Source organism: Tachyglossus aculeatus, chromosome 17, assembly GCF_015852505.1.
Source record: "Tachyglossus aculeatus isolate mTacAcu1 chromosome 17, mTacAcu1.pri, whole genome shotgun sequence".
Classification (NCBI taxonomy): Eukaryota; Metazoa; Chordata; class Mammalia; order Monotremata; family Tachyglossidae; genus Tachyglossus; species Tachyglossus aculeatus.
The window spans coordinates 16,138,090-16,164,312 of NC_052082.1; the positions used below are offsets into that span (position 1 = coordinate 16,138,090).

Consider the following 26,223-nt stretch of genomic DNA (forward strand, 5'->3'; position numbering starts at 1 on the left):
AAAAATGAAATTTTGAGGCTTTGGCATTTGGTATGGAGTCAGAAAATGTTCCTTGCTCCATATTAAGTGGCATTTTAAGACAATGTGGGAACCCAGGAAGGGCTAGCTCCATTGCCAATTTGTATGCCCAAGCTATAAACTGCAAACTATTCCCCACAGAAATGAAGATGAAACAGTATGCAGTGGACAGCTGGAAATTGGGAAGAGACACATTTAAGGGACTCCCCCTCCAATCCTCTTGTGGGGGGAGAGGGAAAGGGAGTGGGAGAGGGAGAGGGGGCGGGAGAGGGAGAGAAAACATTCAGGTTGGAGGATTCTCATTCCAAAATGCAGCTCCTGGAATGGTCTCCTGTCACTGCCATGTTTTCCAACCTCCTGACTTTTCAGACAACTTTCAGCTTAATTAGAAATCTGCCTCAGACTATTCACAGGGAAATGGCCCTGAAACATGCAAAATGAAGGAGGCATTCTCTGCAGGAAGAACCTCAGCTTGGGCTTTTATGGTGTCCTGAACCAAAGGCAATTTGAAATGATCCCAAATGCTGCTCTTGTCGCACACTGGCAAAGAGTCCAATTCAATGGCTCCTCAGCCGCTTGCTACTCAAATCCATTTTTTACAGCTCATACCCCATGCTCAAGAACCCATAACGGGAAAAGGGAGGGAGAGAAGCCTGGTAAAATAGTTGTAGCTCATTCTGGGACTTTGACAGGAAAAACAGAATCTCCCATTTAATGACAGTAGTAGTAGTAGTAGTAATAATAATAATAATAATAATAATAATAATAATATCATCACTAACCTCTACAGTGCTTTCCTTTTTTCAAATAAATTTTACATCACTGATCTCAATTAACACCCTTCATTCAGAGGTAGTGAGGTATTATTGTACTTCCCAAGCAGAGCACACAGTAAGCGCTCAATAAATACGACTGAATGAATGAATTGGCCTTGACAGGTGAGAAAACTGAGGCACAGAGGCAGAGTTGAGACCAGAACCCAGTCTTTTGACTACAAGGCCTGCATTCTTTCCACTAGACCATGCTGCTGTTACCCACAAGCTTAGCGGGGAAAAGATTACGAATTACGAAGAGAAGAGTCATACGTTTGGAAGCACTGGTCCACAACCCAGAAGAAGAGCCTCTCTGGTTTTTATAGACCTCTGGAGAGAGATTCCACCACCACCTCCCTCAGACACCCATTCCAGTGTCTAACAGCCCTGCCACATGATTGAAGCAGTTTCACTGCTGAAGCTGCACTGTGATGTAAAACAGATGCATCCCAAACTGCTGGAATGTCATTTTCTAAAACCGTTTTCTTAGGTTGGAGGAGGATGTGTACTGTGTGGAAACGGTTTAGGTGGACTGTTTTTCTCCTGATTCAAACTTGATGCTCCTATCAGTTTTCTGGGGCAGCTGAGGGAGATGAGAAGTGAGGGAGAGAGGGAAAGGAAGCTAAAGATCTAGAACTAAAAATCCTATAAAACATTTGTTACACAGGAACCCCAAAAAGCTGACAGTGGCCTCAGGGGTCACCAGAATTCCCAAAGTATTTTCTTAAATGGAAGACAAGCACACAATGAAACAGACAAGCACGCAAGGAAACCACAGCATGCACTTGAATGTTCAGAGACTTCTCTAATTTGCTGGTCCTTTGGCCTTGAGTCTGCCCACAATGGAATCTTCCCACTCCCTCAACCTTAGGATTCAGACAACTCCTACCAACTCCCTTTTCTCCACAAAAATGAATCAGGTGACTAATCCAGAAGCCACCCTCATTTTTTATCAATATAGATTCCTGACTCTTGTTGGGAAGAATAGGGATAATGCTGAGATGCCTTTTATGGAAGGAGGTCATCTCAACATAGAAGCAGTGTGGCCTATGAGATACAGCGTGGGCCTAGGAGCCAGAAGGACCTGGGTTCTAAACCTGATTCTGCCACTTCTCTCCTGTGTGACCTTGAGCAAGTCACTTAACTGCTCTGCGCCTCAGTTCCCTCATCTGTAAAATGGGGATTAAGACAGTGAGCCCCATGAGGGACATGGACTGTGAGCAACCTCATTAGCTTGTGCCTAATGAGGTACAAGAAGCAGCGAGAAGCAGCGTGGCTCAGTGGAAAGAGCCCGGGCTTTGGAGTCAGAGGTCATGGGTTGAAATCCCGGCTCTGCCACCTGTCAGCTGTGTGACTTTGGGCAAGTCACTTAACTTCTCTCGGCCTCAGTTCCCTCATCTGGAAAATGGGGATTAAGACTGTGAACCCCCAGTGGGACAACCTCATCACCTTGTAACCTCCCCAGGGCTTAGAACAGTGCTTTGTACATAGTAACCGCTTAATAAATGCTATCATTATTATTATTAATTATTATCACCTACCCCAGCATTTAGTACAGTGCCTGGCAGACAGTACACACTTAACAAATACCTCTAGACTGTTAGTCCATTTTGGGCAGGGACTGTCTCTCTTTATTGCTGTATTGTACTTTCCAAGCGCTTAGTACAGTGCTCTGCACATAGTAAGTGCTCAATAAATGCGACTGGATGAATGAATGAAATACCATTAAAAAAAGCGGGTACTCACTTCTAATAGAACCAGTTCCCCAAGATGACAGCAGGATTTTGTATAAAGAGCTGAGGACACCTCGACGCAACACCGAGAGACACTTGCTGGGGCCAACTGGGCACTGATTAGGAACTCCTCCAGGAGTTAACCTGTGCCCTGTGCCCTGACTCTGACTACCAGGCATGCACAGTGGCAAAAATAATTAGCTTTACCAAACGAGAGACTCATTTGAATGATCATGAAAAATGCATGTAACACACACGGGCATACCATGCCAGCCCATCGGATTATGTGGGAGGAGGAAGTGACCAACATCATTCAGCCCTCTGGGCAGTGCCCATAGGACCCACGGAGACAAAAATGGAAGCCGAGAGCAGATTTCTTTCTGGGCTTTTCTAAGAGTGTTCTTCTCTATGGGGTCTTTTGTCATTTTGTTTTTTTGGGTTCGGTGGGTCTTTTGGCAGAGAGGGGGCTGTTTTGCCAGGGGTCAAGGTTCTGCAGGGAGCGCAGAACTCAGCTCTATTCACTCATTCAATTGTATTTATTGAGTGCTTACTGTGTGCTCTGCACACCATACTAAGCGCTTGGAAAGTACAAATCGGCAACATATTATGACAGTCCCTACCTAACAATGGGACAGATTGGGGCAACAATACAAAACAAAACCAGTAGACAGGTGTCAACAACATTAGAATAAATAGAATTACAACTCTAGTCACTTGATGGGTGTTGCTGGCTGTCAGATAACATGGAGCTGTTTTGGACTAGTGTCCAGTTGCCAAGATTGTCATTTGCAGATGGGGAACAGGGGAGGATTCCCTCTGCCTTAGGTTCAAATTTCCTGACAGTGTCAGAAAGGGAACAAGATGATAATTCATGATTTATCACCAACTAAACTTACCTAGTTCCTCCAAAGACTCCACCAGTTGACTAATATCCATTAGGCTCCAACAGAGATTAGTCCTACAGAATTACAGCCAATATGGTGGTTCAAAAGCATCGGGACTAATAAATCATCATCGTCACCGTACTGAGTGCTTACTATGTGCAGAGCACCATAAAAAGGGATTGAATGAGTACAGCACAATGGAGTCGGTAGACATGTTCCCTACTAAACCAACCAAAACCAATTCAACACAAACACGGTAGAGGCACCACTGTGAGCGGAGAGTATCCCCTTAACCTGAAAGGATATTCTAGGAATCCATCCATGTTCTCTGGCAATGAATTATTCAAAGAAACTAATTCCAAAAACTGTGTTTCCCAATACTACACACTTATAGTACCAGCAAAGTGCTTACTTTGTATGGAACACTGTTCTAAGCACTGACAAAAAATACCTACAGCCTCAAGTGAGGGAGGAGATCAAAGAGATCAAGCCTAGAAAGAAAAAAGCTCAAGGCAGAAATACAACTATAACATTCTTACCAAAGACCTTCTGTGCCTCCACCCGGGAATTGTTTCTCCTACATTTTCTCTAAGGAGTTAAAACAAATCAGCAACATAAACTTACTTTCGGAAGTCGGCTAACAACTTAAGCATGTCTTCATTTGATAGCTTATTACTGTCTTGTCTGTAGAGTGCAGAAAATCTGGCATTTTTGTCAAGATTGCCAGCTGAATCTTTAAATAAAGTCCTAAAAAAAGAAAGCAGTATTTCTAAACATTGGGTGAAGAAGACTAGGATAGATTCATAAATTAACAGCTAATTTAGATTAAAATTAATACTGCAGGAGAATTGGATCACATGTGGACATAAAATAGCACTTTCTTGTGAAAATCTTCAGCAAGGGTTAGTTAGGGACATGAAATTATGTAGTGTGGACCAGTGAGCAGCTAATACCCTTAACACCCAGGCCACAATGAGCTAGTGACCTGAAGTAGTCAATAAATACCTTTTCAAAACAAAAAGCAGCAAATCTTCTTACCTTGCTGCCCAAGCAAAGGGCATTCTGAACTGCCCCAATCTCTGGCACGCTTGTTTAGCATTTTTCAGCACCTTCTGTGCAACCTGGAGGAGACGAAGATACAGACATGAGATTTAAAAATAACAAAACGTGACTGAAAAATGAAATTCGATAACAGCTGTTAACTCCTATAAAAATGGATTTTATAGTCTTAATAGCGTGAGGGAAGGAAGAAAATGAAAATCAGTTTCATGCACTGTTAGGACATCAGTCTAATGTTTTATCAAGGGAAGATAACAGGTTCCAGCTCTAATACCTGTGGCCAAATTTAGAAAAGTAGATGGGGCAGAACCTGCGAAGCTGAGACCTGAAGATCATCGGAATGTTCTGGGTATTAATTATCCAAACAGGGAAGGATTTTCTCATTTCAGGGCTCTGCTAATTCGACACAAATAACATTTTCCACCTCCAACAACAAAGATTTAATCAGCTGAAAAAATCAAGCTGAATAATTTTAAACCAAGATTTGTGTTTGAAATGATGATTTCGTAAAATACAACATTTTAGGTTCTAGGAATAGGATTACTAGAGAAGATGCAGTGTAGAAATTGCATATGCTACTTGCAAATCTTGAACGTTTTTAGCAGGGATTAGTATTTTATGGAAAGCCCCCCAGCTCCTTTTTATAGTATTTGTTAAGCGCTTACTATGTGTCAAACACTGTTCTAAGAGCTGGGATAACTACGCATTAATTAGGTTGGTCACAGTCCCTGTCCTGCATGGGGCTCACAATCTGCATTTCAAACCAAAACACCCAGTTTGTAAATAATAATAATGATGGCATTTATTAAGCGCTCAAACCAAAACACCCAGTTTGTAAATAATAATAATGATGGCATTTATTAAGCGCTTACTATGTGTAAAGCACTGTTCTAAGCACTGGGGAGGTTACAAGGTGATTGGGTTGTCCCACGGGGGGCTCACAGTCTTAATCGCCATTTTACAGATGAGGTAACAGAGGCCCAGAGAAGTTAAGTGACTTGCCCAAAGTCACACAGCTGACAAGTGGCGGAGCCGGGATTTGAACCACGACCTCTGACTCCAAAGCCCGGGCTCTGTCCACTGAGCCACGCTGCTTCTCATACGCTGCTTCATACTCATGCAGTCGTAAGAAATTTACTTCCTTAATAAATAAACAAGATAATTTTAGTTTCAGGTTTTTTTCTGGGACATTAGTAAGGTACATCTAAAGTCGTATGACGCTTTAACTCATTTTATAGGCATTCCTTATCACAAAGCTTAAACTATATCATACCTTAGAAGAATCCGAACTTTTCATATATGGCTCGGCACAATGGGTAACACTTCCCTGTAGAACCTTTTCAATTCTAGCCACCAGAAATATATCAGGATGTGGGCATGTGATGGAGAATATTCCCTGAATTATGAACACAGATTTAAAACGTCAATCTGCAAAACTCATATCGATTTCACAAAACTCTCTAAAGCAATCACCTACCCACAGACCTCTAACTTAAAATTAGATGTCTGGAAAGTTGGCTGACTTATTCAAAGTTTACCAGGTCAGTTACAGAATTACTTGTCCACTTGAAGCTGGGGAAGATGGGAGCAACCGATCTATCAATCAATCAATGCTATTTATTCAGGGAGAGCTTACTGTGTGCAGAGCACTGTACAAAGCAATTAGGAAAGTTCAACTGAACTGATGGACAGGATCCCCACCAACAAGGAGCTTATAGTCTACAGGTGGAGATAAACATTACAGTAAATAAGGGATAGGGAAAATAACGGCATAAGCCTGTTGTTGGGTAGGGACCATCTCTGTACGTTGCCAATTTGTACTTCCCAAATGCATAGTACAGTGCTCTGCACACAGTAAGAGTTTAATAAATATGATTGAATGAATGAATGAATTTACATCTTTGGGGCTCAAAGTATCATCAATCGTATTTATTGAGTGCTTACTGTGTGCAGAGCACTGTAAGTATCAAAGTAGAAAGGCAGGAAACAAGTTTACAATCAAAATGAAAAGCTGGCACTTCTGATTCAACCCTAATTACGGTGGCCCACCTTTTTCATAACTGCTGTCTAAAGATTGACACAGATAGTGCCGGCTAACTCTCCCGTACCTGCTTTGGGTACTGCAGCATGATCTCGGGGATGACGCCTTGGATCCTGTGGAAGCCATCCCCGCTGCCGTTTGTCATATGCTGCGGTGAGCTCGCTAACATGTGCCGCACTGAGAAATGATTTAGATCGACGTGAAAATCGGCTGAAATCTTCCGGTTGTGCTTTATGTCAAACAGCGATAAGGTGACAAAGAATGGCTCTACCTGGACAAAATCGAAACACAAAAATCCATGAGGAATTATCATCACCATCATCAGTGGTATTTATTGAGCATTTACTGTACACAGAGCACTGTAAAAAGCGCTGGGAGAGTACACTGCAACGGAGTTAGTAGACATGCTCCCTACCAAACCAACACAAACCCATTCAACACAAACAAGGAAGAGGCAACACTGTGAGGGGAGAGTACTCCCTTAATCTGAAAGGATGTTCTACAAATCCATCCTTGATCCCTGGCACTGAATTTTTCTAAACAACTAATTTCAAAAGCTATGTTCCCCCACAGCCTAGGGGGAATCATCATCGTTCAGGCTGTGAAAAGCTTTCCTACTTTAGCTGACCAAAAAATGTTTTATCTCACTACTGTAATGTAATGGTTAGCACAAGTGAGACATAGTTTTCCATAGTTATCTGAATGATAAGAAAGAACTCGGTGTACTGGGAAAATTTTTATATTCAAATAGATTAGGCAGGCACTTCTACTACATTTTGTTCTTTAGTATTTCCCCGACAAATTATAGTAGTGTTCTGCTGGAACAATCAATGAATAAAAAAACAAATGATTTCCGAGAACGTCAAGCAACAGCCCAAAAACACTTTCACTATTAAAAACACCCTGTTCTCCCAGGCTTGGTTAGAGGAATTCATATGTCTCAGCTAAACTGGCTGCAACTTGCTGATAATGTTGAAAGCTTGGTTTGCACCTGATGGTTCCTCATATAAAATATAATCGACACATCCCTCTTCCCCCTCCTTTCCAAAGCATTTACATTGGTTGTGGGTCCTTCTTCGTTTTCAGCTACGCAGCTTTGCAAATTGAAAGACAAGTCATTGCACTTCACAAGGATCCGCTTCCCAAATTTCTCCTCAAATGGTTTCACTTCTGGCTCAATGCCTGAGAAGTCAAGTTTCTTTAAAAGAAAACAAAATGATTACATTCCCATTTTGAAATAAAAGCAAAAACAACTTCTTCTCTTGGGTGTCAATCACCCAGAGACAAAAGCACTTCTCACCTGGGCATCTGGATCCAAGACAAAAAGTTTAACTCTGCTTTCACTTTTCAGTTTGATTTCTGCCTCTCTGGTGCTCTATTCAAAATAAGAAGAGTGAAATTAAATATTGGGTGGTTTTTTTTTACAATATTTCCATAGAAACTGTTAAGAAAAATTTGAAGATTAACATCATATGCTTAGTGGATTGAATGGAATAAAGACCATCTAGAACTTCATTTTCTCTTAAATCATCATTGCATGTTCATCTCCAAACTCTTCCAGCCCCAGGATTAAAACCCAGGTCCTATGACTCCAGGGCCCATGCTCTTTTCACTAGGCCACACTGCTTCCCACCACTCGGTCACTTTATAGATAGTACTACATTACATAATGTGCAATGAATACCTACTCTTACACTCTGAAACCCGAAACAGAAAATTCATGAACTTGCTTTGAGGGGAGGGCAGTATTCAGCATTCCTATTTATTAATAAATGAGCTCGAAGCAGAGGAACATTCCTCCTCGCCATAAGAAAAGGGGAAAATGATATTCCAGAAAATTAAGAAAAACCTCAAGCTACGGAACCTCCCAAACTAAATTTCCAGGAGGCAGGAAGGAACATTTGTGACACTACAATTAGCTATAATAGGCAGGTGCTAAAATGACACTGGGAAAACACCCAAGTCCTCAAAACATCAAGTGGCCTAACCATTTGGCCTTTGTGGCAGATTTTGGATCTATTTGAGGAAAGTAATGTTTACTTCAAATAAAGCTAAGGCTCTGTGCCAGCCCAGGTGCTAACTGCTTATTTGAAGCATGAGATCGGAAAAAGGGGTCTGGCTTGCAAGAGGCAGACAGCTTGAAAGAGTTTATAGGTCAGAAAAGAATATGTTTCTCAGAAAGGAATACGTTTCTTCTCTTCTGAGTTGCAGAAACTCAACACTGTTGGCTTGATTCTTACTACTGGCTGTGTCTTCATGGGAAAAGGGTGTCTTCTGAAGATAATCTTTCCCATGAAAAGTCCGGCTTGAACCCAATATTTGGCCAGGAAGACCTCAAGCTAAGCTAATACCTAATGATGTTTTGGACTGAACCATTCAAACCAGATCATGTATTTCGGGGGCAAGCAACTACTGATCAGTAGTTCACTCCTGTCTGGGAACTACAGTGCTCTGCACACAGCAAGCGCTCAATAAATACGATTGATGATGGGAAACTCTGACATCTGGATGATTGACACATACATGTCAGAGGCTGCCAGTGAGGTAAGGAGTGGTTCAACTGAGGCCAGTTATTGGTTGGGTATTATTATTATTATTATGGCATTTGTTAAGTGCTTACTATGTGCCAGGCACTGTATTAAGCACTGGGGTGAATACAAATTGGGTTGGACACAGACCCTGTCCCATGTGGGGTTGACAATCTCAATCCCCATTTTACAGATAAGGTAACTGAGTCCCAGAGAAGGTAAGTGGATTGCCCAAGGTCACACAGCAGACAAGTGGTGGAGCCGGAATTAGAACCCATGACCTTTAGACTCCCAGGCCCATCTCTATCCACTATGCCATGCTGCTTCTCTAAATTAGGGAAAGGGAAAGTAGTAATAGTAGTAATAGTATTTATTAAGCACTTAGTGCAGAACACAGTTCTAAGAACTGAGAGAGAACAGACAGGTGGGAATTGGAAGGAGAAGGTGAGCCTATTGAAACAGCGTGGCTTAATGGAAAGAGCACTGGCTTGGGAGTCAGAGGTCATGGGTTCTAATCCCAGCTTTGCCATTTATCAGCTGTGTGACTTTGGGCAAGTCGCTTAACTTCTTTGTGCCTCAGTTACCTCATCCGTAAAATGGGGAATAAGACTATGAGCCCCACGTGGGACAACCTGATTACCTTGTATCTACCCCAATGCTTGGAACATTGCTTGGCACATAGTAAGCGCTTAACAAATACCATTATTATTATTAATTATTATTATTAACAACAACACAATCCCAACCCTACCTACCATTTTTGAGTTCCATCACACTACATTATGAGCAAAGGTGCCAGTCATATAGCCTAGAAACACCGGCTGGCAGAAGAACCCAATTTTTTAAATATTTTCTCCCCATTTAAGCACAGCCATAAGGTTCTGTCTGTGAGAGATTATAAAACAGGGCATTCCCTCAGTAGGATGATCCAGGTGCCCAATAACAAAGTTCATATACCCCACAGCAAGATCATTTGCATTATTAACTAATAATGGCAGAGCACTGTGGTCAGACAACACTACATTTTTGCCAGAAGCCCTTATCAGAATCTCCTGGGGACAATTTGACATTCACAAACAGTTTGATACTAGAGAAAAATATTTCAAATGTTGTGCGTTTCTGGATAACTGTTGCACTCCATACTGTAGCAACACTAAGGCAAACCATAGTGTTGAGGTAAGGAAATAAAAGTATGGAAATGACGAACTAAGTGGTATTCAGTGTCACAGGGGTAATTCTAGCCTCCAATAAATGAACTGACACAGAATTTCAATTTTATTGCATTGTAACGCTGACTTTAACAGAATATGTTACCTTGGCAAGTTCAGGCAGGTAGCTATCTAGACCAGAAGATGAGCTTTCCAGTTTGCTTTGTTCATCATCTGAGAAAAACAAATCAATAGGATCACTGATCATTCAAAAGGCTTCATTTCAAACCGATACATGAACACAACTGCCTTTTTAGTCACTTTATTTCCAAGTACACATTAACAGAGAAGAACAAAGAACTGGCTTTCACCTACCAATTTAATCAACTACATTTTGTTCCTTAGACTTGCAAGTCCTAGACAATGGAGATGGGCAAAAAGATCCCGAAAACGTCTCCTAACCCAAGGAGACCAAATTTTCCTTGTTATAAAATTGTGTGGCGTTATAAGGCACAAGAAGCCACATAGCCAAGTGGAAAGAGTACGGGCCACGAAGTCAGAGAATCTGGGTTCTAATCCGGCTCCACTACATGTGTGCTGTGTGACCTTGGGCAAGTCATTTATCTTCTCTATGCCTCAGTTCCCTCATTTGGAAATCCCATGTGGGACCTTATTATCTTCTATCTACCCCAGGGCTTAGTACAGTACTTGGCACCTAGTAAATGCTTAACAAATACTACAATTAAGGAACAAATGATAAAGAAAGTAACTGTACACTAATCAATCATTAAATCAAACCATAGCAGTAGCACACATTGAGAGCAGAACACTGAGTACTGAGTGTATGGGAGAGTATAAAAGACCTAGTAAAAATGATCCCACTCTTAACAGACACCAGAGATATATTAGTGCAACCACAGAAACACAAATAACTTACCCTCATGAGATTCTCCATTCCGTTTTTCTTGCATTGCAGCTTCAAAGTTGAGTTGCAGGATTTTGTTTAGAGTTGTTATCCAGTCTTCCATGTCCAAATCATTGTCAGCTGCCAAAAGATAACTACTTTTGTCTTGCATCTTGAGTTCAAAAGCAAATCGTCTTACTTTGTTGTTCTAAAATGAAAAATACATTTTTCCAGTCTCAGACATCTAAATTGGAAATAAAACTTCCCAGCACCCAGTTACTGGTGATGGATGATAAAGTACTTGTCAGCAGAAGCTTTGTAGATAAAATGTATTAATCCATATTATACTTTCTACAAAAAAGTGTATTTCTAGTAAATTTCTAGTTCAATGTGTTAAACTGATGCTCAATTTTCAAACATCATCTCAAACAACATCTCAAGTACAGTTGCCCATTTATGATTAACCGATTGAGTGAAGCACTGCGGAGCCACCAAAGATTTATGAGGAGGGAAATGATGTGTTTCATTAAGTGTTAGAGGACGATAATTCAGACCAGGATTATCTAAAGAAAAAAGGGACTGGAGACAGGGAGTAAGGTGGCAGTTTCTGTAATAGAAGAAAATGGTGACGAGAACTTGAATAAGGGTGGCAACAGGCAGTCCTGGGAAAAAGGACCCTTGGAGACCGAATGAACAGGAAAGGTAAATACCAAGGAGGAATCAAAGATGACCACAAGGATGTCAGGGCATACAGGATGGTGATGCTCTTGACAGTAATGGGAAATTATGAAGAGGAGAAAGTTTATCAGGGAAGATGAGAAGTAGCGTGGCTCAGTGGAAAAGAGCATGGCCTTTGGAGTCAGAGGTCATGGGTTCAAATCCCAGCTCCACCAATTGACAGCTGTGTGACTTTGGGCAAGTCACTTAACTTCTCTCTGCCTCAGTTACCTCACCTGTAAAATGGGGATGAAGACTGTGAGCCCCCCGTGGGACAACCTGATCACCTTGTAATTTCCTCAGCACTTAAAACAGTGCTTGGCAGATAGTAAGCGCTTAATAAATGCCATTATTATTATTATTATTATTAGTTCAATTTTTGACACACTGAGTTTAAGGTGTTGTGAGTCATCCCAATGGAGATATTCTAGAGACTGAATGGTCAGAGCCAGAGCAAACAAAAACCTTTGCTGATGTAAAGAATCACACAAGATGGCATAGACGTACCTTAAAATAAAAGTTAGACTCCTTTTTAAACAAAATTCCCAGTGTCAATCTGAAGTGCTTTAAAATTAAATTAATTTAACAACGGGCTGCCAGATTCATGGCCTACTGGAAAGAGCATGAGTCTGGGAGTCGGAAGACCTGACTCTGGCTCTTCATTCATTAACTCATTCAGTTGTATTTACTGAGTGCTTACTGTGTGCAGAGCACTGTACTAAGCGCTTGGGAAGTACAAGTTGGCAACATATAGAGACGGTCCCTACCCAACAGTGGGCTCACAGTCTAGAAGGGGGAGACAGACAACAAAACAAAACATATTAAAATAAAATAGGATAAATATGTACAAATAAAATTGAATAATAAATACGTACAAACATATATACATATATAGAGCTCTTGCCAGCTGTAGGACCTTTAGCAAGTCACTTAACTTCTCTGGGTTTCAGTTTCCTCAACTCTAAAATGGGGATTTAATACCTGTTCTTCTTCCTACTTAGACAATGAGCCCCATGCAGGTCAGGGACTGTGACTGACCTGATAAACTTGTATCTACTCCAGCACTTAGTACAATGCTTGACACATAGTCAGTGCTTAACAAATACCATTATAAAAGAACTCTCAGTAGTTGCACACAGAGCAGCATATGTTAAAAGGCATAAAGTTGTAAGATGTGCCCCTTCATACTGAAATCAAGCCTTCACAAATTAAGCCCTTACAAAGTCACAAAGTCATAACTGTGACCTCTAGCCACTGTCAAGTCTGATACTTTAAAATGATAATTCCTAAATTCAAAATATTTAATTTAAATCTACTCTTTAAAATATACACACTTTCATATAGAACTTTTCATTTTGAAGGAATTTCTTAATCCACAGCTACTACTTCTAAGAACTGAGTTATGTGATTTAGCATGTGTTCTTTGTGTGCAAAACAATTCTTTTCTTGAAATGTTTAGTTGCAGAAATATTCAGCAGTGTCTGTGAGAAGCCGATTAAAATAAAAATGGCTGGTAAATAGTAATCCTCCAAGAAATAATAATAATAATAATAATGATGGCATTTGTTAAGCACTTACTATGTGCCAAGCACTGGTCTAAGCACTGGCACTGTTCTAAGCGCTGAAGGCTACAGCCTTTGGGGAGTCACTACATAGCTCTGACATTTCCTGTGGCACACAGCAGCTGGTGTTTCCATGTTGTAAGATGTGAACAGGCGCGCGCGCGCACACACACACACACACACACACACTCCTCTCCACAATTTTGATTTTTCTTGCAGAATCCCTCTAACCTAGGCTCAAAATTTTTACTACCCAAAAGAAGTACTTATGTACATTTCAGAAAGAAAATACTTAACTAAACCTGATTTGGTATAATTTGGATCCCTTAGTTGACCAATATTATGGATCAATAGTTTCATTCATTCATTCAATCGTATTTATTGAACGCTTACTGTGTGCAGAGCACTGTACTAAGCGCTTGGGAAGTACAAGTTTGCAACATATAGAGATGGTCCCTACCCAACAGCGGGCTCACAGTCTAGAAGGGGGAGACAGATTCAATGAAGTTTCCTCCACTTCCCTTTAGCATCAGCAGTACTGCTGTTTGTAACATTCACCGGCTGCCTCTGCTCACAGAGGTAGAAGAAAAGCAAAAGCAAAAAAAAAGCTCCTTAAATGAGAAGACACTTACAAAGCTAGTTTACTTACGAGACACAGAGTATTTAGACATTAAAAAGTGAAGTACTTAAGGCTCTTTTAGTCTTTCCTGAAGAATAAATTATTTTCTCAACTTTGGAATCCTTAGACAATTTTTCAAAAATTCTCCCTCCCCAAAACCCTCCACATAACCTTAAGGAAAGAATTTGGATGAAGAGCAAAAAGCTCTCCATTAAGGTTATTTTCTTGCATTTAGTTCTGGACTCCAGGGGACAACTGAACACCCCACCAACTCAGGGGAGGGCGGAACTATCTGCCTAAAAAAACATCTTGTGCCTTATTAAAAGTGATGGAACGTAAATTCTTGTCTAACTAAAGTAACCCAGATTGATTTCTTCTGACTCTTCCAAGGCCCTCCTGCAATAGTCCTGAGGCCAAAAAGCTTACTCTATGTTTCCTTTCCAACTTTTTTTCCCCAGTTAACATTGTGAGGGCCAACTCAAGGAGCTGGAAGGGTTGCAATTATTATGGTTATCTAGGTGGCTCCTACTACCCAAATCCCACACAAGAAGCTTACATACCAAGCAATCGTACAAAAACTCAGGATAATTATTTTAGGTTGCTGATGCTTCCTGTGTTTTCAAATAAGTCATCTGCCATGTCAGCTCGAGGAAAGTTGCTGCATCAGAGCTGCTCACTGACTATGTAGAGGTCAGCTGGATCGGCAGAGGAGCCTGGTTCTCGCTAGCGAGGTTACTGAGGGAGTTGAATGTCGCCACAGGCTCAGTCTCCTCCTTGCCTTTCTTTTTGGTGCAGTTGTAAACACTACCAGGCAGGCACCAATCTAGAGGGATGTCGCCAAGAAGTAGGTAGGTAGCAACGTGTACATGGCTGGTAGTTTTGCTAGCGCCTCAAACCCACACCTTGAGCAGCAACAGAAAACGACATTCTGAAACTGGGCATGTTCCCCATTTTCACCAATTTAAGGATTAGCCCAGACTGATCTTCTCCGTCTCCCTGTCTCCAGGCAAATAAATGGATTCCACATTTGTAGAGCGTACTAACACTGTGCTATGCTAAATACAATGGCCCCACTCTGCTTTAAGTGGGATGGATTGGCTGTGCGTATGCCTCCCAGCTCCACAATCCTTACAGGGACTGGCAGCAACTCAACGGGATGGCTCCTGAGAACACAGCTCTGAAAGGTAAGAAAATATGACCCCCAAACACAGGTCATGTACTTTTTTTAAATGGTACTTGCTAAGCACTTACTACGTGCCAAGGACTATGCTAAGTGCTGGGGTAGAAAGAAGAATGAGCTCCTTTACCATATGGGACTCACAGTCTAAGTAAGAGGGACTAGGATTTAATCCCCATTTTACAGATGAGGATGAAGAAACTGAGGCACAGTGAAGTTAAGTGACTTGACCCAGGTCACACGGAAGAGCTGTGTGATTAGAATTTATCTGCTGTATGACCATGGTCAAGTCACTTAACTTCTCTTTACCTCAGTTCCCTCATCTGTAAAATGGGGATTAAGACTGTGGGCCCCATGAGCAGCATGGCTCAGTGGAAAGAGCACGGGCTTTGGAGTCAGAGGTCATGGGTTCAAATCCCAGCTTCACCAACTGTCAGCTGGGAGACTTTGGGCAAGTCACTTAACTTCTCTGTGCCTCAGTAACCTCATCTGTAAAACGGGGATTAAAACTGTGAGCTCCCTGTGGGACAACCTGATCACCTCGTAACCTCCCCAGCGCTTAGAACAGTGCTTTGCACATAGTAAGCGCTTAACAAATACCATCATTATTATTATTATGAGAACAGCGTTCCAGTGCTTAGAACAGCACTTGAAACAGAGTTAGCGCTTAACAAATGCCTTCATCATCATATGGACTGTATCCAACTTGATTATCTTGTATCTACCCCACTGCTTAGTACAGTGCCTGACACAGTAAGTGCTTAACAATTACCCTTAAAAAATCCAAAAAAAAACAGTGGCAGCACCGGGATTAGAACCCAGGACCTCAGACTCTCTGGTCTGTGCTCATTCCATTAGACCACACTGCTTCCTAATGTGCTGGGAGTAGCCTGGTCTTACTGGGCTGGGCTTGTGCTGGGTGGCTGCTTATTCTGGCTTGATCTATTTGAGCCAGAGTGCAGAGGAGTATGGGGTGCTATGGAGGGTTCAGCACCTGATTCTGGGTTTGGGGGAATCTGCCCTCATTGGAGAGAGGGTTGCTGTTTCTCCTGGGATTTAATTTTGCTGCTACTGTTACTTCATCAGAGTAACTTAGATAGCCGGGCCCAGACAGGGAGATTTACCTATCGGTGCAAATGTGGTCAAAAAGGTGGATAAAGGACCTATAGTCCCAACCATCATGTTCACACACATTTTCCTTGGTTGTGTTCTCTGGGCCTCAGTTAGCTCATCTGTAAAATGGGGATTAAGACTGTGAGCCCTTCATGGGACAGGGACACTGTCCAATCTGTTTACCTTGAATCTACCCCAGCACTTATTACTGTGTTTAAGAAAGAAAGAAAGAGAGAGAGAGGGTGGAGGGGAGAGGGATGGAGGGAGGGAGGGAAAAAGGTAAGGAAAGGACAGGACAGGAAAAAGGAGGAGTTTGGAAGCTCCAGAGACCAGACAATACCAGTACCTCAGAACCTCAGAGTATGGCAGCTCCCAGGGAGATATTTGGAAGCAATCAGTTTCTTGCAAAAATTACTTTAGGGCAAAAAACAATGTCAAACAAGAGAGAATGCTGGCTGCAGCTGGTTGCCTTTTTCCAAGAATTTACTACCATGTTTCAAAGCATGTGGGATTCTGTAGGCCTGCAGTTTTGCCTCTTTGCACAACACTCCACTGTAGTAGTATGAGTCACATGGTCCCATTAGGTATTCCTATAACACAGGTCTATCGTTTTTGGAAGACTTCTACATAATAGTTCTTTCTTATGCACATAACCCACGTTTTTATTACGAGAAACCGAAACCATGAGTATCTCCCATTTACCTGAACCACACCCATGCAGGAATCCAGAAATATTGATCCTTTCGGCTCTTTGGATATTTTTTCATCTTTGTAGAAATTCAAATTGTAGGACCCATCACCAAGTTGAATCAAATGGAAAAACCGTCTCTTAAATGACTGGGGTAAAAAAACAAAACATATCAACACTTTCAGAATGGAAAAGTAAAACGGATCCCAAAAGATAGTGGCTAAAAGCACATAATGCCTATTTCAGAAGTCTCTAAAACCAAATGAACAACTCCTGACTGCAGGTTCAAGAACCTTTAACTTCTGAATGCAATTCCTATCTTGAGAGGAACAGTTACTCAAACCCACTTAATCTCTTGAATACTTTCCTCTCCCATAAAATGGAGTTTTTAATCTAAATACCCATATGGAGAATGAGGAGATCTAGTTTGAAAATTAACAAAGGAAAGTTAATAGTTACTATTTTCCAAAACCGTCAGTTCTCCTTCAGTGCAAGAGCTATGTTCCTGAGGAACCACTCATTAAGGAGAAATTGATAGGAGTCACATGCATACAGCCAAATGTTTATTCCAACCCTACATCATGCTCTATCCATACAGGCATGGCTTGCTGGAAGAACACTCCCTTAATTCCTCAATGGCATTCCAGCCAAAAGGTGTAAGGAAAATACACATTATAGCAGAACTAATGTATTTTTCTCCCACAAAAGAAAGAAATCATAGCCCCCCGTCCTCCCAAACCAAGGAACAGACCTGCATCTCCTAGAGTATTTAGGTAATAGAGAGACATTTCCCATGAACTTAAGTGTGACTGTAGCGATACGTATTGTTTCTTTTATCAGGATAAAAAACAGATAATAGGATCATTTATCACCTTACCCTCATTGTGACACTTATTGCACTGTTCATGTTGCCTTTGTAGAGCCATCCGTGTTTTGTTATGCCACCTTTCTGAGATCCAAGGGAAGCTGCATCCTAGGTAAGGGGCAAACAGAACATGACAGAATCTCTCCCTCTAAATAGGATTATTTGCCGGGAGCTTGGACACAAGGAAAACTACTCTATGCTGAACTGTTGACATTCCATGATTCCAGCATACATGGGGAAAAGGCCATGGAGAAGGAACTGGGAGGCCAAACAGAGAGAGGGTAAAGAACAGGAGGAGGGAAGGAAAGGGCTTAGTTTAGTGCTCTGCACACAGTAAGCACTCAATAAACACCACTGACTGACTGAAGGGTTACAAAATAGGACACATGAAGGCTCTTTTCAAATATTTTATCCTTCTCTTTTAGTTAACAAAAGAGTCAGGTGGTTTGACTCCTACGTGTTGCTTTTGGACCTCCTCGTCTCATAATTGTCACCCAGGGCTAAATGCTGTATTATCACGTTTTAGGAAAATTCTACATGCTTTCACAAATGACTCAACAATGTGAGCTCACCCTTCTGTCGGCCAATAACGGATATTTTTCAGAGAAAATTTGCTACAATAGTTTTTTTAAAATTTGTTTATAGGTGGGTGATTGATTCCACCCCGAGTTGGCAGTATCATAATAGCATCTGCTTTTAACATAGTAAGCGCTTAATAAATGCCATTATTATTATTATTATTATTATCATTATTATTATCTAATATCACCCCCATGAACCTGAGAGAAGATAAAGGATAAGACAGAAATAAGCCACAAAGTTGTTGGGTTTTATTTGCCTGTAATAACTCTAAGTGTTTCTGCATTACCTTAACCTCCTTGCTCTATTTAAACATCCTTCAACTCTCTCAACTAGGACCATTTTCTAATATGGAAAACAAAACCACGACTTTTGCAAATCAGCACAAAATGACTCCATAAGGTTTTTCTTGAAAAAACTGTAACTATCTTTTTTAAGATACCTTTGGTGTTTTTCTGAGATGGGTTGCAATAAGTGACTAGGGTTACAGAAATGACCCATTTTAAAAAGATTCCTCTTCATCCAACACGGGACTGTGCTACTAACTCACCTCATCTTTGTCAGCCTCTTCATCAACTTCGTAGACATGAACTGGAAGCTTATCTGATTTGACCATTTTGCTTTAAAGGAAAAAGAAAGAGAAATCCTGACTGTCGTGATTACGTTAGTCACTTCATTTTCCTTTCTTTAAACACCTTCACCAGCCTGCTCTTCTCACACAGAAACTTTCCCACTAACAAAAGGATAAACTCTACAGTGCCATAAGTAACAACATAGTAAAATCAAAGGCTAACACTCAAACCTTGTTTTAGTCCTAATGGAATAAGCTCATAACTGGGAGTCAAAAGACCAGGTTCTAATCCCAATTCTGGTCTGCTGCGTGACTTCATTAGCAAAGTGCATATAAGATATGCAATTTCCCTTCTGCTTAGATTGTAAGCCCTCTGGAGGAGAAAGTGTATGATATGATTGCTCAATGACTATCCCAGTGTTTAGCACAATGCTAATCATATAGTGTTTAATAAATATCATCATCATTATTAGGGTTAGCCTCATCTACAATCCAACCACTTACTATTATTAACCAGCAAGAAAGTGGACTGACTGAGGCTTCCATTCCTTTCTCTTCCTTTCTTATTCCCTGGCGTTCCCTGACGGAGCAGTAAAATGACCCAAAGGCACACAAACAAGATGGAAGAGGAGAAGAGGATGGATCCACTCTTTTGTATCTGTCCTGCAATCTGCACTGTATTTAAGTAAAAATGTACTCATAATTCCCTACTGTAAGGTGTCATGCCAAAATATCTTAATCCTCTCTGATCCAGACGAACCCTAAATATACGAAGAGCTCCCATAAGCCCCCTTATTAGAATTTGCACCTAAGACACCAATGAACCCAAGATACCAATGACCACTACCGCGGCCCAACACGAAGAAGTCCTTTGCTTTCTTCTGGTGAAGCGATGCAGTGAGACTGGGGATGCAGTGAGGAGTACAGTGCTTTGCACACAGTAAGCACTCAATAAATACGACTGAAGGAATAAATGAATGTGATGGAGGAGGAGTGGCAAGGAAAGGGATAAGAAAATAAAGGAGGAAAGGACTACCCCAAAACAAGGACCGTATATATCTGAACACAGAAAATCCTAGAAATCAACTTAATTCTATTTCCATTTAAGAGTCCTTGATTTTTAAAGGACTGAATAGCAATTATTTAGACCAGGACTCAATTTAATACACAGTGGAAAAAAGATGAATAATGTTTCATATGGCAAACTGTCATTCGGGATGGGCTGCAGTACGAGCAGGAAATCCACCCAAAATTAAGAAGTTACAATTGAAATTTTAGTAACGCATGCCATGAAAAACAGGTTACCAGCATTTTACTGACCTTAAACAAACTATGAAGCATTTTTGCTGTAAACTGAGCAGAATGTCCCTGGCTTCCTTACCAAGATTATTTTCAACTCTTACTGACTGCAGTACTTGCGACAACATTCAAAATTGGGCCGGGGTCACTCCCTTCTGCGTCAACCTTGCGTTTTGACTTACACCCCTTATTCTCCCCGACTCAGCCCCACAGCACATATGTACATATGTGTATTTTGTTTACATTAATGCTGTTTCCCCTTTTTGACTGTAAGCTTCTTATGGGCAGGAAACATGTCTACCAATTCTGTCATACTGCATCCTCCAAAGCGCTTAGTACATTGCTCTGCACACAGTAAGCATTCAATAAATATGATTGATTGATTGAGGAGAAAGAAGGGGAACACCAATTTTGGGTGGAATATACCAAGCAAGATCTCTGGGAGAAAGAGGTCCATAGACCACTCATGGTAATGAATACATTTTGCCACACCTTTGATATATGACTATTTTCTCCATACCTTCCCATTATGGAATGCATAGCAGATGGTTACTTACTTTGGAAGCTGTCGAAACTCTCCAGAGTAGTCTTCATATTTATAGTTTACGATATGCCAGTCTGAGTTGTAGGTTTTGATGCACTAGGTCAGTGGGAGGAAAAAAAAAAATCTATCAAACTATAATCTGGATTACTTGGACTGTGAGCCCTGCGTGGGACACGGATTGTGTCCAATATGATTAATTTGTACCTACCCCAGTGCTTGGAACTGTGAAAGACACATGGAAAGCACTTAACAAATATAATAAGAATAATAATAGATTCAGGTGTATTACCCTTCTCTTTCAACCCCTTGGTTCCATTTCAGTACATCAATCAGCTCATGAAACGGGGCTTCAAACCGTTTATATGTTACACTGAAATATACCAAAGAATTTTAACCTATTTAACTATAAAATGTCAAAAACCATTTAGGGGCTATTGTTTCCAATAATTTTATCAAACATTCAAGGCAAATACTATCAGAGGTGTGAAAAGTTGGACTTTAGTCTATTCTCTTACTGTCCGTTGTTGATGCTTTGTTTTTTCTTTTTAATGTAAGATAGGGTTCTCAGGAGACAGGATGTGAGACTGAGAGGTTTTACATTTTAAATATTCTGGGACGGTCATTTAATTTTCTTGGTTTATGCACTATCCATTACCACAATTCTAACACCCAGCCAATATAACCAAATACATTTCACTTAGACTATTTGTGATACTGGATGTTTTCAACTCTAACAGTGGCATCCTGTCCGGCACACCCACACATCAATTAGCATCCATCGACTGCAGAATATGGTCCTCCCAATAGCAAGACAGGACCACTAAGCATTCCAGGGGAAATAATTTCAAAACTCAACATAGGGCACAGATCCAGATTTATGTTACATCTGTTCTTTTCAAATGGGATTCTATATTCTGAAATTTCTACTCTGTGCCTCTTAGTAAATGAAATATGCTATTTAAAATATGATGGTTCTTTAGATTCTCAATGCAAAGCACTGACCTAATTCCTGTAGATTTATGAAATGTTGCATTGCAGAAGTCAAGGAAGGAAGGGAAGAGAAACTCTTAAAAAGGAGCATTCAGTACAAAAAGAAAGAATGAATACCTAAGTTTTTAAAATAACTAAATATTAAGACTCTACCCCATGCAATATTTCAGGGCATGACTTTTTTTAAAGTCATAAAAAACATGAATTGCCCAACTAAAGAATTATCCAATCATTTCACTGGAAATATGGAGCCAATCTGCATACAGAAGTAAAAGGTCTGCACCCTCAGAATTAAATGGGAAGTATTTTATTATTTAATTACCCACTAAAGCAATAAGAAACATTGTAAAATGATCTAACTTTTGTATTTCTATGATTCAACAAAATTTAAAGCTAAGCTAAGGCACTGAAACTAGAAAGTGTCCCTGTATTCCACCCTTACTGCTATCACACATAACCACATAATCACAAATAACCACTCTCACTGCTATCTTGGACTGTGCAGAAGTGAAAGCAATTTGAAAAAGCACAGGAATTTTCACGTGTGAATTTTGTTTTTATTTCCTGGGAAGGACACCAATTTGAATTTTCCAGATAAAAACAATATAGTATTTTTAATAAAATGTTGTGCTTGCATAAGATAATTTTAGTAGGGGTCACAATGGAAGAAATCAAATAGAAAAGCAGTAATCAGGAAATTATTCCCAGGAAGGGAATTTTGCCAAATTTAGAATTCAGTCAAACTTCACATGCCCCAAATTTCAACCACAATCAAACATTTGGTTAAATGTGTCTAACGTATTTTCCACTGAATTCAAAATTCCACTGAATTAAATATCTGGTGATGCACAGGACAACTGTACAGAAACATAAGCAGGAAAATGTCAATTAACCATTGAATCCGTGATTATTGAAGGGAAAAATGCCTTGATATTCTGGATTTTACCACTGGAAGAACTCGCTAAAAATGAGCCATTTAATTTGCTCGTTCTTGACAAGAAAATGTATATTTGATTTCTCTGCAAAATTAGTACAATATGCAATAGACACAGGCCAGAATCAACATCCATCCCCAGTATCTATTACACCACCAACAATGCTGAAATGAAAGATGGTTTCTGTCTCTTCGTATTCCTCACTCCCTCAGTTTTCTTCTGGTATCTTTTTCTTTATGCTCTAGGCAAGTGGGCAAGGAGTAATAATTACACAAAAATACTCCTGACACATTCAGTTTAAGCCTATTACTTACTCTAGTTATGGGATGCTTCATAATTCAGGCTTATCATTTGGCAGTGCTCAATGCTAATGTGAATTTATAGGCTCTGCACACTCTGAAAATGAGTTGTGAACTTGAATTGACTCAACTTTTCCCACAAATGTGCTACAAGTTATGGACGACCAGTAACAATTCACAGAAAACATAACTGGCCAAAAAAAAATTGGGGATCAACAGACCTCAAAGGCCACGTGTGTAGGGAATATAACAGAAACACTTACCTCCGTTACAAACAAACTCTGAGCCTCCTTTTCTGCATTGGCAGGTACAGTGGAGCAAATATACCGACCCTGTCGCCTCAAAATTGCCGTCTGTTAATAAGAGCACAAGGTACAGTCTTCTCAATTAAATGGAAACTCTAAGGTAACAGCAAATGAAAACAGCATGAAAGTAAGACTTCCAAAATAAGCACCTGACGATGAGGAAGTCTCCCGTTGAGAATACTAGATGAGCCTTGGACCTGAGACTTCAGAACTGCATAGTTCTTAGGACAGTGCCCTGCACACAGTAAGCACTCAATAAATTCGATTGATTAACTGATCCATCATGGATGAACTGAAGAGAAAGCCAGCTGTTTTGTGCAACTCACACACTTGGCTCCTCTAATGTCAACCTACTCACTGTTTCTCATTCTCATTTATTTCTCTCACCATAGTCCTCATTCTTTCTCTCCTGCCTGGAGTTCCTTCCCCTTTATCACTACTCTACCCACCTTCAAAGCCCTATTAAATTAACATCTCCTTCAGGAGATCTTCCCTAACTAATCATCTCCTCACCCTTCTTCCCTGCCACTGTATTGCTAAAGCCTCATTTTCCCTATCCGCACTCCCCTCTGTATAAGCACTTTGATATTCACCCACAGCACTTAGGTAAATATCCTTAAAGAATAATCAATCAATCAATCAATCAATCGTATTTATTGAGCGCTTACTATGTGCAGAGCACTGTACTAAGCGCTTGGGAAGTACAAATTGGCATCACATAGAGACAGTCCCTACCCAACAGTGGGCTCACAGTCTAAAAGGGGGAGACAGAGAACAGAACCAAACATACCAACAAAATAAAATAAGTAGGATAGAAATGTACAAGTAAAATAAATAAATAAATAGAGTAATAAATATGTACAACCATATATACATATATACAGGTGCTGTGGGGAAGGGAAGGAGGTAAGACGGAGGTAAGACAGAATACCTGAAAGAATATCAATACCAGGTAAAAATATCTCTATTTCAGTATCAGAGATATTTCAGTATCTCTACCTGAAAGAATATCAATACCAGGTATAAGTATCTCTATTTTTGTACATACGCCTAAAATCCTTGAATGCAGCTACGCTGAGACCGCCCAAAAAAAGAAAAATCACTGACTAGCCAGCTGTATGATTCAAAATGGAGTTATACAGCCAAACAACAAAAGTCAATCTAAGATTTTTTTAAGCACTTAGTACAGTGCTCTGCATACAGTAAGCGCTCAATAAATACGATTGATGATGATCCTTACATCCTTATATTCTACTGCTTTCCCTTTCTGCAATTTATTTTCATGTCTGTCTTCCCCCGTTGGATTGTGAACCCCTTGTGGGGAGGGATTGGCTTGTACCAACTAAAACTTGATTATTTTGTACTCTCTCAAGCGTAGTGTGGTGCTCCACATGCTAAGTGCTCAATAAATACCTTTGACTGATTTTGCACCTGAGTCCACACCTGCCAAGGACTCAAAAACCCAACCCCACTTCCTCCTCCACCAGCATGCATATGCAAACATTTAAATATAGCAACTTCCCCCTCCTACTTATAAATTATTTTAGCGTCTGTTTTCTTTGCTAGATGGTAAAATCCTCGAGGTCACAGATTGTCTGTTAACCCTCATGAGCACTTAGTTCAGTGCTCAGAACACAGTAGGGGTGCAAATGCCATTGATGATGACACTGAAGGTGCTCATGAGATGCCACATGTCAGGAGAACTTCCCCTCCTCTTGTCCTCCTTACTCCCAAGACCAGGCAATGGACAGGCTACAGCAACAAGTAGATGGAGCACAGACCTGGGAATCAGAAGGACCTGATGTTTAATCCCAGCTCCACCACTTGTCTGCTGTGTCACCCTGGCTAAATCACTTCAATTCTCTGTGCTTCAGTTGCCTCATCCTCAAATTGGGATTAAGACTGTGAGCCCCATGAGACACAAGGTCTGTGTTCAACCTGAAGAGCTTGTATCTACCCTATGACTTAGTTCAGTGCCTGGCACACAGGAAGTGCTAACAAATGACCTAAACCAAACAAACAAGTCAGTCTTGTGCTATTCAGAGGTGACTGACTTCCTTAGTATGACATCTTTTGGCTGTTTCCGCCCCATCCTTCCTCTGCTCCGCCTTTCTATACACTGCTGTAAAAGAATTCTGGTGACATTTAGAGGTACGATGATCATATAATTATGTAACCTCTTGAGGAACATCCCTTTCTCATAATTTTATGCATAGATTTATTTTCTTTATTTATTTTCTTAAGCAAATTAAAACACCTTAATAAACAAAGTACATTTTGTTATTAAATCACTTTAGTACCATATTCCCAAATTCAGGCTCCCAATAGCCCATGTAGCAGCAAGCAAGACTCACTGCAATTGTGAAGCCCAATTCACATGGAAAAGGAAATCAGTGCCACCAATAAGCTCATTATGGGAAGGGAACGTGTCTGCTAATTTTGTTGCATTTTATTATCCCAAGCACTTGGTACAGTGCTCTGCACATAGTAAGTGATCAATAAATACTAACTAATTAACTGATCAGTAGATCTTTATGGAGTCAGCTAGTGGCAGCTAGTCCAGACCTAGTGGTATAAAATTTTCTCATCATGGTCAGAATGTAGAGAAAGGGAGAAAGACTTTACTACTTTAAAGCAGGGGTGAGCCTCCTTCTAAGTGTCCAATGGGCTAACAGTAGAGAGCAGAGGGTTAGGATAGGGTTCGTTTCAGAGTTTGGAATTCAGTCAATCAGTATATGGTACTTACTGTGGTATTTGTGAAGTGCTTACTATGTGTCAGGCACTGTATTGAGCACTGGGGTACACATAAGCAAAGCAGCTTGGACACAGTCCA

General features: G+C 40.6%; 1 protein-coding gene across 17 annotated transcripts in view; it reads right to left on the minus strand.

Moving 5' to 3' along the window:
* Window positions 1-26,223, minus strand: part of DOCK9 (dedicator of cytokinesis 9) — a 245,483-nt gene that overhangs the window by 78,364 nt on the left and 140,896 nt on the right. For all 17 annotated transcript variants that reach the window (XM_038759102.1, XM_038759096.1, XM_038759093.1 and 14 more), the window contains exons 3-15: window positions 23,349-23,438; window positions 20,875-20,957; window positions 18,998-19,067; window positions 17,881-17,976; window positions 17,018-17,152; window positions 11,161-11,335; window positions 10,390-10,457; window positions 7,848-7,922; window positions 7,605-7,745; window positions 6,615-6,818; window positions 5,780-5,902; window positions 4,486-4,568; window positions 4,072-4,194 (exon numbers count right to left, since the gene is read on the minus strand). In XM_038759102.1, coding sequence (XP_038615030.1) covers window positions 4,072-4,194; window positions 4,486-4,568; window positions 5,780-5,902; window positions 6,615-6,818; window positions 7,605-7,745; window positions 7,848-7,922; window positions 10,390-10,457; window positions 11,161-11,335; window positions 17,018-17,152; window positions 17,881-17,976; window positions 18,998-19,067; window positions 20,875-20,957; window positions 23,349-23,438 — 1,466 coding nt within the window. The remainder of the gene's footprint in view (window positions 1-4,071; window positions 4,195-4,485; window positions 4,569-5,779; window positions 5,903-6,614; window positions 6,819-7,604; window positions 7,746-7,847; window positions 7,923-10,389; window positions 10,458-11,160; window positions 11,336-17,017; window positions 17,153-17,880; window positions 17,977-18,997; window positions 19,068-20,874; window positions 20,958-23,348; window positions 23,439-26,223) is intronic.